A 15696-nucleotide genomic window follows, 5' to 3' on the forward strand; every position below is an offset into this window, starting at 1 on the left:
GCATTTCCAGAAGCAGGGAAACAGGCAGACCCAGAGCTACCCAGCTTTGAGGCAGTTGCTAAGCAACCAGAAGGGAGGGAGCAGCTGGCTGATACATCTCTAGAGAGTGGGGGGCACCCCCTCCCTCCCCCCCAACTCAGAGGTATGTCAGAGAACAACAGAGACGCAGGGGAGGAGAGACATCCGTTGTCGCACTTCTTGCAGCGGAAGTGAGGGGGGAGGAGTCAGAGAGAGCAACGTCTATCCTTGCAGAGAGATGCTAATATGTGTTCGCAACATGATACTGTAATAAAAAGGCTATAAATCTACCAGATGCTCGTTAATTCTTATCGGTGAGCTACCAGAAGGGAGAGGGGAACTCCCGTAGTGTACAATACCCAAGTTGGTGTTACACAAACTTAAGTCATTACTGACTGGAGATATAAAATTGGGAATAGAAAGGATGAATCAAAAACGGTACATTTAGATTGCCTCAAACTTGTTTTCAATTCAAATGTTGAGCTATAAGCAACTATTGTACTAAGAAAGATTAATGAGAGGATTAATCCCAAATGTATTTTTCTGACCCTCCCAGTGAGTCTCCCTCTCCTAGGTGGGAATAAATTCAGCACCTATCTATTATCTGTTGTGGATTAGAATGTCCTTGCTTGTTGTGGGATTCTGCCAGAAGTATAATTAATTGCCAGATACCCAGCAGAGGACTGTGCCAGAACTATCTATTACTTCTCCTATATAGCGGTTGGTTTATTTAACTCAAAACCAGGTCAATCGATGAGACCAAAGTACAGCAACAAATTAGAAAGAGGTCTCCAAGGGAAGTTAATGCAGTTAACACTTTCAATAATAAAAAGCCAGAATGTAGAAAAGCAACAGGAATTATCCAATTAGAGTGTATGAAATGTTGCCTAGATCTAAGAGAATTATGAACCTTGTTGTACATAAGGCTATAATTTTGTATAGTGTGCTAACATATTTTTGTCATCTTAAACCCTTTAACAAACTGGTTATAGTACATAAGTTTAAATCTAGACAGTAGCGTAACAGATGGCAAGAAACAATATTTTAATCCTGCTGAGCTGGTATTTGCTGAGCTTTAGCATACTCAGGAATCAAAAGTTTTTTGTCTCTTTTGAAGGAAATGTATTCTGCAATCTTACATTTTTCAATAGATTTTAATATACTTGGCTTTAGAATGTTGTAACCCAGTTTAAGACTCCAGGATAGGGTGGGTGGGAATTCAAACAAAATATGCATATTGTATCCATATTTGCAGCGTAATTTCTGCTAGCAGATGTGTCAGGGATCTGTTGGATGAGAAGGGGGAGAGATCGGAATGTACAGGGAGCTGCCCTCCTTTAATGAGCAGCTGCACTTCGTCAGAGAGAGAAGAGGAGGAGGGGCTGTCAGGAAACACTGAAACGGAGAGAAAGGAACAGCCTCTGACCCTTCGGTCTTTACGTAGGGAGAGGGGGGAATGGGGGGGGCTCAGGAAGTTTATATGCTGGAAAGGGAAGAGGCAGGAGCCACTTCTGGCACCTGATAGCGACTGAGGAAGACTTGCTTTTAAGAGCTCCGTACTGTACATAGTTTTTGGACTTAATAAATCTTGTAAAAGCTGGCTGGAATCCCAGGTTGTTATCTCAGCTAGCATCCACAAATCATCCCTGACAGATGCACACAATAATGTAAAATTTTAGGTTATTCAGTAATGGGCCTTTTTAAAAATGAAACCTTATGGTGGTTTAGGCACATCTGATGCTATGACATCGCTTACGCTAACCAGCTGTGGATTGACCAGTCCTTTGGATAGGAGTCTGCTAAAAGCAGGATATAAATACACTCGTACCTTGGTTCTTGAACAGAATGCGTTCTGGGAGTCCATTCGACTCCCGGAACTGTTCGAAAACCAAGGTGCAGCTTCCGATTGGCTGCAAGACACTCGTGCTGGATGTTCGGCTTCCGAAAATCATTTGAAAACTGGAACACTCACTTCCAGGTTTTGATCGTTCGGGAGCCGATTTGTTCGGGAGCCAAGGCATTTGAGATCCAAGGTACGACTGTAACTCAAAAAGGAAAAATGAAACCCTATGAGAGATTAATCTGACTAGTTAGTTTAACAAATACACAGCAGGATGTTAAAAAAAATCAGGAAATAATGTCAATTTTTTAAAGACCAGTAAAATGCATCCTTACTCTTTCCCCAAAGACATCCCACAGCTTCAACATGCTGTTTCTCCAATAACAAACGTCTGATCCAAAGTGACATTTCCCATTTTCCTAGTGTTGTTAGAGCTCTAAAATGATTGGGAAGGTGCACGCTTAGAAATGCCTGTTCTGGTAATCCATCTCCTTGTAAACCTTAGTTTGGTGAATCAATGGGACCAATTTCTATGAAGTGTTGTTTCAGTTAGATAAATCCACAGGCAATGGGAAAGCATGAAGATGATTGCAATCAAAACAAAAGGTAGTATGTTATCAATACAGTGGTACCTTGGTACTCAAATGCTGTGGTTCCCAAATGCCAAAAACCCTAAAGCAAGTGTTCCTGTTTTCGAACATTTTTTGGAAGCCAAATGTCTGACGCACCAATCAGAAGCTGCGCCTTGGTTTTCGAACATTTCGGAAGTTAAACAGACTTCCAGAACGGATTAAGTTTGGCGCTTTTGTTTTTGCTATTTTGTTTTTTGCTCCTCCCTTTTGTTTTTTATGCTTTTTATTGAATTTCCAACACAACAAAAGTTATACATTCCAAATAAAACACAAAAGAAATAACAAATTTCCAAATAAACCAAAATATACAAATCCTTAAATTCCTAAGAGAGGAATGTTGTTGGTTAAGTCTTTTTCTTAATTCACAAATTCTTAATTCCTCCATATGAATCCAACCTCTTCACTGAAGTGAGGGTTCATCCTTTCCCCCCTTTTTATTATCACTGCTTCAGTATTCCTTATCTTAATTTCTTTCTTCTATTTTGTCTCATTATTCTTAATCTAACTTGCAGTTTGCGGAGTTTAGTCAAAACACGTTCAGATTTTCACTTGTGGACAATGTTTACCGTATTTTTCGCCCTATAGGACGCACTTTCCCCCCTACAAAAATGAAGGGGAAATGTGTGTGCGTCCTATGGGGCGAATGCAGGCTTTTGCTGAAGTCTGGAGAGCGAGAGGCATCGGTGCGCACCGACCCCTCTCACTCTCCAGGCTTCATGAAGCTATCCGCAAGCTTTGCGAGCCCAGGGGAGTTCCCGCGGGCTCGCAAGGCTTGCGAGCAGCAGCCTGCAGCCCAGAGCGCCCTCCGGAGGACGCCCCATGCTTTGGGAAGGTGTCTGCAAGCCTCCCGCGCCCGGTGGGAGGTCCCGCCGGGCTCGCAAGGCTTGCAGGCAGCAGCCTGTTCTGGGGGCTGGGGTCGGGGGAAGCGCCTGGGGGGGGAAATAATTAGGTGCGTCAAATTAGGTGCGTCTTATGGGGCGGTGCGTCCTATGGGGCGAAAAATACGGTAATTAAATATTCTTTATAAATTTCCCATTCATTTTTGTATCTTTGGGTTGGCTGTCTCTTAATTATTGAGGCTTTTTCGGTTAATTCGTTTTTGTGACTGTGCAGATCCCAGTTCAGCTACTGATTGATTGATTGTGTGACTGGAGAAATGGATAAAAGCCCAGCAGAGCAAGTGAGCAGTACAGGCACAGCTAGTGACCCACAGAGGACCAGGCAAGACAGGCCAAGCCCCATTACACCTTTGGTGCAGGGCGGGGGGCGGAGGGGAGGAAGGGGAACAAAGGGGACAAAGTCTCACCTTGTCCATTCTCCCTTCCAATTCTGCTGCCACAGCTGCTGCTCTAGAAAGGACAGGAAAATGTTTGTATTTTAAAATTCAGCACTTTTCTTCTTCTCATAGCAGCAGCCGTGTCAGCAGCATAAGGGGGTTGCAAAGGACAGAAGCACACCCCTTTGTCCCCCAATACAGGCATTTTTTTTCTCCTTCCAACAGCAGCAGACACACTCCCCTTTCGCCAACCCCACATCAGAGCTCTGTGGAAGTGAGTTTGAGGTGTTTATTGAACAGGCCTCCTTCCACCTGCCTTGCCCCACCCTCCGGCCCCAGGAGTCCTCATAAGGGAGCTGTTCCTGGAGGAAGAACTTTGAGGGGAGAGACTCCATCAGGCAAGGCCTCCTTCCACCTGCCCTGCTCTACCCTCTGCTTCTCAATGTGTATTGTATTGTTTTATGTACTGTGGCTTGCCGTTGTTTTATTGATTATAGTTTAGATATTATTGTAACTGTTGAGTGGATCTCTGTTTGATTTTTATATGTTGATATTATTATTTTATACTATTCTAATGATTGTTGAATGTGACTTTTTTGATGGAGGTTGTTTATTTTAAAGTTATGTTTTACTATCACATTTTTGTATTACATTAGATTGTTATAAGATGTACATTTTTTGTTTCTTCAGCTTGTAAACCGCCTTGAGTATTGTAAGATAGAAAGGCGGTATACAAATTAAAAATGAGGAGAAGGAGGAGGTTGATTGTGGTCTGCACTACATGATTCCTGCTTTTTCTGACACTAATGTGTTGACAGTATGGTACTAACAGAGAATGCAGTTTTCCTCTGCAAATGTGTCTTTATTTATTATTTCATACAAGTTATATACAGTACTGCTCAAACCTCAAAGCGGTTTACAGAAGCATCCATTTAGTCAGTTGATAGATATGGTAGCCTACCTGCCACATTGTCAAGAGGGGTTTACAGATGGTGATAAGGACCAAAGCACTTAGATCCTGTGAATGGAAATGAGGAGGTGACTGTCACTCATCTCCCCTTTGCTTGAGGATTGGACAACCTCCAGACTCCAGAGCAGAATGAGAGGCAGAACAGGATGCAGCAGCAAAAAGGGAAAGTAGGCAAAAAATGCTGCCACATGCCTGAATTCCAGTTCCCACCATGACCAGAAGGAGCTGTTGCAGAGGACTAGTTGGAATTCAAGTCTGTATCTGACTTCAGGCTACTGAGATTGATTTTGCTCAATCTGTCACTAATGGGAACTGCAAAAGTTCACATTTTAATGAAGCTCAATTGACTTGTTGACCTTTATGATAGCCAGCAAGGGGAGGAGCTCAGTCACTTTGCTCCTCTGCGTCCTACCATGTTGTGGGAACATCACTCTAGGAGCCCCACCTTATTTAAAATGCTTGCACAAAATCAACACTCAAGATGCAACTTCAATAGTTCCTCTACTTGTTCTGGCTCCCTTTACAATTGTATAGAAAGTTAATAATGATGGGCACCATACAATACACATTTTATGGAATTACTCACCTTCTTTGTTGAGCCATTGCTTTCTTTGTCTGTAGTGAAGAAGTTTGTTATGGACGTAGGGCAAAAGAAACTTGACACACCAGCTTTCCACCCCAAGTTTATTTTCCACCAGAACTATAGGGCTCCGGTTATATCTGGCTTCAGGACAGGGAATTAATCCAATTTCATCTCTTAAAAACAAAAAAGACATGTAAAAAGATAACTAGATAACTATTTTCTTCATTTCTTTTGATGCTTGTTAAAATATGCCCATTGTTCATCCTACACTTCCTGATTTGCCAGGCTCTTCTTTTCTTCCTGCCTATCTAGTTCTTAGATTCCCAGAATTGAAAGACTCAGCCTTGAAAAACTCCTATTATGCAATTAGTATCTCATTCCTTCATATGTTGACTCAGAAGCACATCCCACAGAATTCAATGGGGTCTACTCCTAGGAAAGTATGTTTAGGCATAGCCCCCTCTGAATTCAATGGAACCTGCTGCCAAGGAAGAATGGATATAATTGGATGTAAATAAAGCATTGATCTTTAAGTCAATGCTAACTTTTTGGTGATGTGTTCCCAAATTCAGGAGGTTTGCAAGTTGCCTGCTCTTGACAGAGTTGCCCTCTCCTGGAAGCAGCAGGTACGTAACTTGGGCTCCTCTCAGACCCTGGTCACTGGAGACCCCCCCCCCCCCGGCCAAGAATGCCTTCTTCCAGCTTTGGCTGGAACACACATTATGGCCATCCCTGGACAGGGGTAGCGTAGCCACAGTGGCGCAGGCCCATAGTAACCTCCAGACTGGACTGTTGTGATGATCTCCCTGCAGGGCTACCCTGGAGGTTGGTTCCAAAACCGCAGCTAGTGCAGAATGCAGCAGCCCGGCTTTTGGCTGCAGCCACTCCAGAAAACCCTGCGGTGACTGCTAGGACCAGGCTCAGCACAAGGTATGATTGGTGGAGTATATAAAACCCTAATGTGCCCATGGCCTTGTCCCTCATACACCAGCCTGGTCACTTTGATCATCTGGAGATGCCCTTCTGACTGTCATTCAGGTCTATCATATTCATTTAAGTTTCTATGCAAAGTATGTCTTTAAGTGCAGAAGTGTCAGTCCTTTGCAAGACTGTTACCACTGAAATCAGACAGACAGCCACAATTCTGATCTTGGAAGTCTCACTGACTTAAATGGCAAATATGCTTAATGTTGTTACCAACATTAAGGAGGATCCTTTTTCATTCAGTGTTACAGGCATATACAGAATATTGCTTGCAATTTGTTTCATTTGTTTGTCATACAAATTTACTAGTTTATATGCAAATAAATTCTTGTGTGCATTATTTTGTTCCACTGCAGGGAGTATGGAAACAGGCCATTTAGTTCATTTGTATAAAAAGAATAAAGACAGAGCAATTTTCAGCATGCTAAGACTTGAGCACACAATTTTGAGCTGCTGAATAAAAAATTATCAGCTACAGAACATTCTAATTATTATTAATTATATTTATTTTTATCCCATGCTTCCTCCAAGGACAAGCCGATAAACAGAGTTTCTGACCCACTTTATCCTGAGAAAATCCCTATGCTAAGGGCTAGGCTGAGACAGTGTCACCTTCTTCCTATTATATTATTACTTTATTTATTACCATACGGTCCCTGGGTGGCTTACAACAACAGTTTAAAACAAATTACATCCACAATAATGTGGCGGGTTCTGAAAAGATCTCTCTCTCGGGTGTAAAGATGCCACTCTTCAGCAAATGACAGAAACTGTACAAAGATTTCACAACCCAGGGGCTGTCCCAGAAAACGCTCTCTCCCAAGCTGCCACCCGCTGCACCTCTGGGGCTGCTGGAACTACCAAGAGCGCCCCCTCTGCTGAAATGAGCAGGAGAGGGTCTGCAGGGCAGAAGGCAGCCTCTCAGATATTTGGGGCCTAAGGCATTTAGCACTTGGTCAAGGTCACAGGGGAAGCTTTGTAGGCAACTTGAAGGAGCCATTTGAGTAGCTCAGCTCATTTGCACCACCTTGCAGAGGTGCAAAAATTAATTTGCACAAAGGAATGTAGCTCCTTTTGCACTGGTAACCTGAAACAGGCTTCAGGAGGGAAAAAAGAAAGCTGAACTGAACAATTTAGGGCCTCTCTTTTCTTTCCAAAATTCACTTCTCATAGAAATAAAACTGAAATGATAATACTTATTGCCACTGAGCCAGAGTACAAGGCACAAAGTAAACTGTTACCCACTTTAAGAAGCAGGGAATAGAGGCTTGTCATGGTCAGAAACCAGTCTCTTCAAATAGCAGATTGCAAGTTAAAACCGAAGACAGTGCCTTGTTTCGTGTGAGCTGGGCGTCCAGGCAGTCCCACTACAAAGCAAACAGGTATGCCCAACTGGAGGCAAGCTGCTTTTGTCTTCAGGGGATTGTGACACCCTAGACCAGGCATAGGCAAACTCTGGCCCTCCAAGTGCTTGGGACTCCAATTCCCGTCATCCCTAGCTAACAGAACCAGTGGTCAGGGATGATGGGAATTGTAGTCCCAAACATCTGGAGGGCTGGAGTTTGCCTATGCCTGCCTAGACCTGCTCAGATCTGCCACTTGCCTGCTTCAGGGTGCAATCCTAGGCACATTTGCCTGGGAATAAGCACTACTGTTCAGGATGAAACAAGGGGCTGTGGGGCAACTCCCATTACATGAACAGAATATCTTCCTGTTCAGAGTGAAAATACTGGCTAGTGCTCTGTGGCCCCAACCAGTGAGGGAGGCTTATTATTATTATTATTATTATTATTATTTCTTGAAATATTTCTGATGCAAATTTGGATAATCTGCATCAGGATTTTTTCCACTTAAATTGAGTGGGTGGGGTATAAATAATAAAAATACATATTTATTTCCTATGTCCTAGAGCAGGGTGGTCCAACATGCAGCCCCCGAGGCCTTTTCCAGTGTCCCTCAGAAACATTTGACACCTCCCCCCCCACTGGAAAACCAGGTAGGTGTACGGTGGGCTTTGGGAAGGAGGCATAAGGCATTGGCAGAGTCCCAGAGACCTCCTTCCTCCTTCCCAAAGCCGGGCGCCTTGCTTAGGCAGCACAAGGGCTGGGTGTGCGTGTCAGATTTCAGCCTCGCTTCCCCCCTCCCCATGTGACAAGGCAATGCATGGCCTGTGGAGTCCGTTGAAGTACTCTGGCGGCCCACTTGGTATGAAAGGTTGGAGCGCCCTGCCCTAGAGAGGGATCTAATTTAGCATGTTTATTTTATTTGCATTTAATAAACAAAGCTAACAAAACAAAATGCTTTAAAAATGTTAAAAATGAAATGGATTTTTCCCCTGGAAGAATAAAGCACTAGGAATATTTTCCACCCCACCTGATTTGCCCCAACTGAGAGTCTCCTGTGAACATCAAATAAGAATTGAAATGGCAATTATATTTTTTCTGTGCTGGCTTAATATTTGAAGGCAACAAGATGTTCCATTCCCAATGGCGTTTACTTGTACTGTATCTGTTAATGCAATGAATGGATGTTGGACTGCAAAGCAATTTGAGGTATCTCTGAGCAACCTAGACAGGACATATATTAAGCTAAGGGAAAGTGGCTGGGGCAACTGAGCCAGATGGGTGGGGTATAAATATTATTATTATTATTATTATTATTATTATTATTATTATTATTATTATTATTATACCATTTTCTAATGCTTCAAGCACAGTGTAAGCATTATTTTCTCATCCAAATTAGTAAGACTGCTAGTGTGAGCATCTCCTTACACCAAAATAAGCACAAGAGTAGTCCCATTTTCATTACATGGCTTACTTAATGAATAGGCTTCAAATTTCTGTGGCAGTGTAGGATCCAAGAACACCGCACATTGAATTTGGCAAATTTAGTGAATATTTAAATATAGAACATGATGTCAGTCAAAGTGGCTTGTCCTACTTTAGTCAGAAAAACACAAATGAGCAAAACATGTCAAAAATATGACTCTTTATGTTTAATTTATAACCACTACAGACATAAAAATAGAAAGTTCTCTTCTTCTAAAGCAGTGTTTCCCAACCTTTTTTGGGCAAAGGCACACTTGTTTCATGAAAAAAATCTCGAGGCACACCACCATTACAGCCCCGTGACGTCAGCGCACAGCGTCACGCCGGGAGGGACGCACGAAAGTGTAAGTTTCAATTTCCCCCCCTCCCCCTTGCCTTCCTTCTGTGCCAACCGCCAAAAAGCCAAGAAAAAAGCCAAGACTTTAGGGCAGCAGGTCGACACGGAAGAAGCTCCTACCTAAGGACAGGTGCGACGGCCGTGTCCTCTTCTGCCACACTTGGCAGCCCTGCCTCACGGTCGTGACTCCCACCCTGATTTCTCCCCGCAGGTCGAGCGGCACAGGCAGCCCAATGTGTCCAGCCCAGACACAAGCCCCGCTTCCCCACTCTAGATCCTGAATGCGACCAAGTGCTCTGGACTCCCGAGCAGGGTGGGAAAGAGGACTTGCATCTGGTAGCCTCCAGGCTCCTCGCCTGCTCGAGGGATGGCATTGCAGGCAAGCTGCCGGCCGTCGCCATCGCCGCCCCCTCATGCGAGTGGACCTGCCCGGAGTGGTGGGCCGGGGGAGGCTCGCTCTCTGTGGGGATGTGGCCCGCACGCGCGGCCCCGCTTCCTCCTGCCCAGGGCTGAGCTCCTTACCCGCGATCTCGGTCTCGCGCACGCGGATCCCACTTATTCCGAAGCTCGCGCCACTAGCCGTGGCTCTCACACCGTGCCAGGGCGAGGCGGCGCGGTCCACTGACGTCATCGCGGCTCACCGCCGCCCTCGACTTCCCTGTTCCCTCCCTCGGGTCGCTGTGGTTACCGAGGACTGCAAGCTGCTCGGGCGAGCGTGGGGCATTAAGTGGGAGAAGGAAAATTAAAATTAAAACTCGCCTGAAGGCCGCCTCTCCGGATATGAAGCTATCTTTCGAATTTTTTAATTTTTCCCACGGCACACCAGGCAATATCTCGCGGCACACTAGTGTGCCGCGGAACAGTGGTTGGGAAACACTGTTCTAAAGAGATTAAAGCAATCTACTTGAGAGCAAGCAAAAATTCAGTATGAGAGATAACACCACACAACCTGAAAAAACAACTGCTTTCTTAAGGTCACCGTCTTGGTTTACAACAGACAGAAATGATCCAGGAAACAGAGATTGGCTGCAGTTTTTTGCCGTGGTTCACATGCAGTAATAAACTTGTATTTGCAACCATTCAATATATGAAGACACTTTTCATTCCCTGAAGTGCAGAAGTTTCCCAGCTCTCCTTGGTGTCTCTCCTTGATGTGGAAAGAATGGTTATGTTTGATCTCAACACACAAAAACATTTTGTTCTAAAATTCATTCCTACTTAAAGAACAAAGGGCTTTTCAATCACCAACAAAGGGCTGGTGGGTATTGAGGTTTTGGCCTCCAAGTCAAAGACAAAGCAGGCATCTCATGATCACATCTGTCCTCTTTAAGGAACCACTTGAAGACTTCTCTGCTGGGGGATTTTGCGGAGGGTGTTGTTCCCACAAACCCCAGGGTACAGGTGTTGCAATTTTAAAAATCTGCACCTGCCCAAGACTCCAGCTCTACTTTTAGTCAACATTTCTACCCCATTTTATTCATCATGTCTATTCCAACTTTTTTAGAAAAGACTTAAGCAGACAAAAGATTAGTACAAAATTTTAAACCATTAAAGCCATTACCAAAAGGAAAGAATATGCAAAAGCAATTAAAAGATTAGAACGAGTATGAAAGGCAGCAGGAATTAAAGATCAGATTCAGGATCTTAAAATAATCACTATCTGCCCCAAAAGCCAAACTTCTGACAGTATTCCAGGGGTTGGTACCATCCCAGCAAAAAAGCCTTCCCCCTTAAGCCCACCTTAAAAATAGCTTAAAACTTCTTCTTTTTTAAGATCTTGCAAAACTATAAAGGAAAGAAAAGGCAACTCTAGATAAGGGCCTCAATAGTGGCAATTCATGAACTATATAGGTCCATTTACAAAGATTAAAACCACTGAATGAAATCTGAAATCCAAATGTGACCAACACAGATGATATGCTATCAAAGTTATCTGTCCCAATCTGCCAGATCCAGTCAGCAATCTGGACCATGGAAGTTTCTCAATGCCAGGTACAACGTGACACAAAAATGAACTCTACTGGCTGCCTGTTCACCACTGGTCCCAATTCAAGATTTTAAGTCAAGGAATAAAAGTGCGAAGTGCTGATGAGTACTAATGCCATCAACTTTGGGACTGTTGTTGTTGTTTAGTCGTTCAGTCGTGTCCGACTCTTCGTGACCCCATGGACCAGAGCATGCCAGGCACTCCTGTCTTCCACTGCCTCCCGCAGTTTGGTCAGACTCATGTTTGTGGCTTCAAGAACACTGTCCAACCATCTTGTCCTCTGTCGTCCCCTTCTCCTTGTGCCCTCCATCTTTCACAACATCAGGGTCTTTTCCAGGGAGTCTTCTCTTCTCATGAGGTGGCCAAAGTATTGGAGCCTCAGCTTCAGGATCTGTCCTTCCAGTGAGCACTCAGGGCGGATTTCCTTAAGAATGGATAGGTTTGATCTTCTTGCAGTCCATGGGACTCTCAAGAGTCTCCTCCAGCACCATAATTCAAAAGCATCAATTCTTCAGCGATCAGCCTTCTTTATGGTCCAGCTCTCACTTCCATACATCACTACTAGGAAAACCATGGCTTTTACTATACGGACCTTTGTTGGTAAGGTGATGTCTCTGCTTTTTAAGATGCTGTCTAGGTTTGCCATCGCCTTTCTCCCAAGGAACAGGTGTCTTTTAATTTTGTGACTGCTGTCACCATCTGCAGTGATCATGGAGCCCAAGAAAGTAAAATCTCTCACTGCCTCCATTTCTTCCCCTTCTATTTGCCAGGAGGTGATGGGACCAGTGGCCATGATCTTCGTTTTTTTGATGTTGAGCTTCAGACCATATTTTGCGCTCTCCTCTTTCACCCTCATTAAAAGGTTCTTTAATTCCTCCTCACTTTCTGCCATTAAGGTTGTGTCATCTGCATATCTGAGGCTGTTGATATTTCTTCCGGCAATCTTAATTCCGGTTTGGGATTCATCCAGCCCAGCCTTTCGCATGATGAATTCTGCATATAAGTTAAATAAGCAGGGAGACAATATACAGCTTTGCCGTACTCCTTTCCCAATTTTGAACCAAACAGTTGTTCCATATCCAGTTCTAACTGTAGCTTCTTGTCCCACATAGAGATTTCTCAGGAGACAGATGAGGTGATCAGGCACTCCCATTTCTTTAAGAACTTGTCATAGTTTGCTGTGGTCGACACAGTCAAAGGCTTTTGCATAGTCAATGAAGCAGAAGTAGATGTCTTTCTGGACTTTGGGACTACTTAAGGATATTGTTAATTGACTCATTAGTAAGCTTTCTGTTCTCAGAATGGAGCCTTAGCAGCTGTTTGCATGCAGACAGTGCCACATCCAACTCTGGCATCTCCAGTAGAACTAGCAAAGATTTGCCACCTGGAAGCTTGGAGAACCTCCACCAAACAGTGTTGACAATCCAGAGCAAGATGAATAATGGTCTGACTATATAGATGAATAAGGTAGCTTCCTACATTCTAGAGCAGGCTTCCTCAACCTCGGCCCTGCAGATGTTTTTGGCCTGCAACTCCCATGATCCCTAGCTAGCAGGACCAGTGGTCAGGGATGCTGGGAATTGTAGTCTCAAAACATACGGAGGGCTGAGGTTGAGGAAGCCCGTTCTAGAGTCTGGCCCAGTTACAAAGTCTACCCCCAGTCACCTGCTGATACAGGATGTGCAAGAGGGTGTTCTCCTTTCCAATAAGTTCTACAAGGAGATTTAAGAATCTCAGAATGGGTCCTTATTCTAAATTTTCACTTTATAGCAGCCTGTATTATAAACCCTGTAAGGATGACACTGTAAAAAGTAAGCCGTCTCTTCAAAATAATAGACCCAGGGGCAGAGAATGGGGTGCGGTGTGGGTGGGCCACCCCAGGTATCACCACTGAGGAGGGTGACAAAATGCCAGGCGGCACTCACCACGGGCCCGAGACACGCGGTGGTTTGGGTGCCCGCAGGTTCCGCGCTGCCCCAAAGGGTCTGCCCACCGCCTGCCCCTCAGCTGTAGGGCGGCTGAGGGGGAGGAAGCAGGCAGACTGCTCGGAGCGTCCTGCCCTGACTGGCCCCGCCCCTGGGCGCAGGGTAAGCGCGCCACCCCAGGCGCCCAATCAGCTTACTCCACCGCTGAACAGACCTACGCATATCTAACAGATGCATAATGCCGCCATCTAATTCTCAGTGCTACTTCACACATTACTAAGAATGCATTTCTGATTGTCTACCATCTGCCTATGCAGCTATCATCATAACACAGAGAAGGAAGACATTTATCTTAAAATGTGCCAATCAAAGCTCCCAATTGTGAATTTTTACTGCCTGCTTCCAGACATATGACTCCCCTCCATATGCCATGGTGGTCCCTATGGAGACACAGATGGAGAAAAAGGACACATATTTCCTTTAATATGTGGTGGGCCCTGTAGTAATTATCAAATAATTTAAAAAGCAGAAAAAGTGTTGCATGCTTTTATTATTTTTAAGAGCATTTTGAATTTGTTCAGCGTGTTGACCTCAATAATTGTCATCTTTGAAACTGAGGATATAAATATATTTTCTTATACATTAATCAAATTCCAGAGCAAAATTTAAAAGTTGAGACCTTAGGAGCTAAACACCCATCTATCTATACCTGAAGGAGCATCTCCACCCCCATCGTTCTGCCCGGACACTGAGGTCCAATTCTGAGGGCCTTCTGGCGGTTCCCTCGCTAAGAGAAGCAAAGTTACAGGGAACCAGGCAGAGGGCCTTCTCGGTAGTGGCACCCGGCCTGTGGAACACCCTCCCACCAGATGTCAAAGACAAAAACAACTACCTGACATTTAGAAGGCATCTGAAGGCAGCCCTGTTCAGGGAAGTTTTTAATGTGTGACATTTTAATGCATTTTTAATTTTTGTTGGAAGCCGCCCTGAGTGGCTGGGGAAACCCAGCCAGATGGGTGGTGTACAAATAATAAATTATCATCATCATCACCACCACAGATCTGAAATGGGATCTTACACAGGTTATTCTAACTGGTAAAAGACATCCATGCTAATGATCCAGAGGGTCTCCCCCCCTTTCTTCTCTCCCAATTTGCCCATTTTGGCTAATGATTCATAGAATTGTGGAGTTGGAAGGGACTCTGAAGGTAATCCAGCTCAACCCTCTCCAATGCAGAAATCTCAGCTAGATCACCCACGACCGAGGCCATCATGACACGAAACAACTGTCTGAAATCCCATGAAGAGAGGGATACTGCCAAAGTACATTAAAAAGGGAAATGTGCTTTAGAGACCAACACGGCAATCTTCTTCTCCTTCTTCTTCTTCGGGCAGAAGCCCGGGCAAATCTCCCTGGCGGAGCGCCGCCTCCTCTCGCGCTGTCTCTAACCAGAGGCAGCTGAGGCTTGGAAGGGAAACGCAGAGACCTGGACCTGCCCCCCCCCCCGCTTGGACTCCGAAGGCGGCTCTCCCGGCTGCGCTGCCCGGGCTGTTCTCTAGTCTCTGGCCGAGCTGGAGGGGCCAGGCCCTTCCCTCCCGGGGCGCGCGCGGGCCGGACTCACATGTGCGGGTTGCGCTGGAAGGCGTTGCGCAGGTCCTTCAGCACGCGCTGCACCAGCACCGCCACCTCCTCCGGGGACTCGGCCATGGCGCGCCGCCGGCCTCCTGCTCGGCTCTCGCGCGGGCAGAGGCGGGCCGGGAAAGCCGAGCGCATCCGGGTCAGCGGCGCCGCGGGGCGGAGCGCCGAGCTCGGGGAAGCCGGGAGGGAGCGCGACCAAGGCCGGCTCCGCCAAAGCCGAGCGGCGGGACCGGGCGCCTCGTCGCCCTCCGCCAGGTCCCTCGGGTCCGTGGACGGCGCCCCTCCGCCCCTCCCTCCCGCGGCAGAGACGGGCGGGGCTTCCCCGAAGAGGCCTCGTGGGCCGGGGACCCCTCCCGGCTTCCCACAGCGGGGCAGCCCCGGAGCCGGACCCCGGCCCGCTCCTCCTCCGTCCTGGGAACAGGGCTGCTCTTCCCCGAGGCAGGGCTTCTGTCGGGCACAGCTCTGCAGCTTGTACTTGCATCCCTATCCCAATCAAAATCCTAGCCTTCCCCCCCCAAAAAAAAAAACTATGACAGTATTTGACTGCAGGCCTGCTTTGCATTGCAGTCTTGCCTGGAAATCAAGGTGCAATCTTGCCCATTCTGTTTCAGAGCGATACATCTCAATGTGCTTGCTGGAGACAGGGATTACTGATATGGTGGGTGGGGGGGGGG

General features: G+C 45.8%; 1 protein-coding gene across 2 annotated transcripts in view; it reads right to left on the reverse strand.

Annotated features, from left to right (window-relative positions):
* The window catches only part of PTAR1 (protein prenyltransferase alpha subunit repeat containing 1), a 54658-nt gene extending 39534 nt beyond the window's left edge, over positions 1-15124 (reverse strand). For both annotated transcript variants that reach the window (XM_083464949.1, XM_083464950.1), the window contains exons 1-2: positions 15006-15124; positions 5323-5492 (exon numbers count right to left, since the gene is read on the reverse strand). In XM_083464949.1, the coding sequence (XP_083321075.1) occupies positions 5323-5492; positions 15006-15091 (256 nt within the window). In that variant the 5' untranslated portion in view covers positions 15092-15124. The remainder of the gene's footprint in view (positions 1-5322; positions 5493-15005) is intronic.
* Between the last annotated feature and the right edge of the window lie 572 nt (positions 15125-15696).

Source organism: Podarcis liolepis (genome assembly GCF_965112155.1).
Source record: "Podarcis liolepis genome assembly, chromosome: 11".
NCBI classification, from domain to species: Eukaryota; Metazoa; Chordata; class Lepidosauria; order Squamata; family Lacertidae; genus Podarcis; species Podarcis liolepis.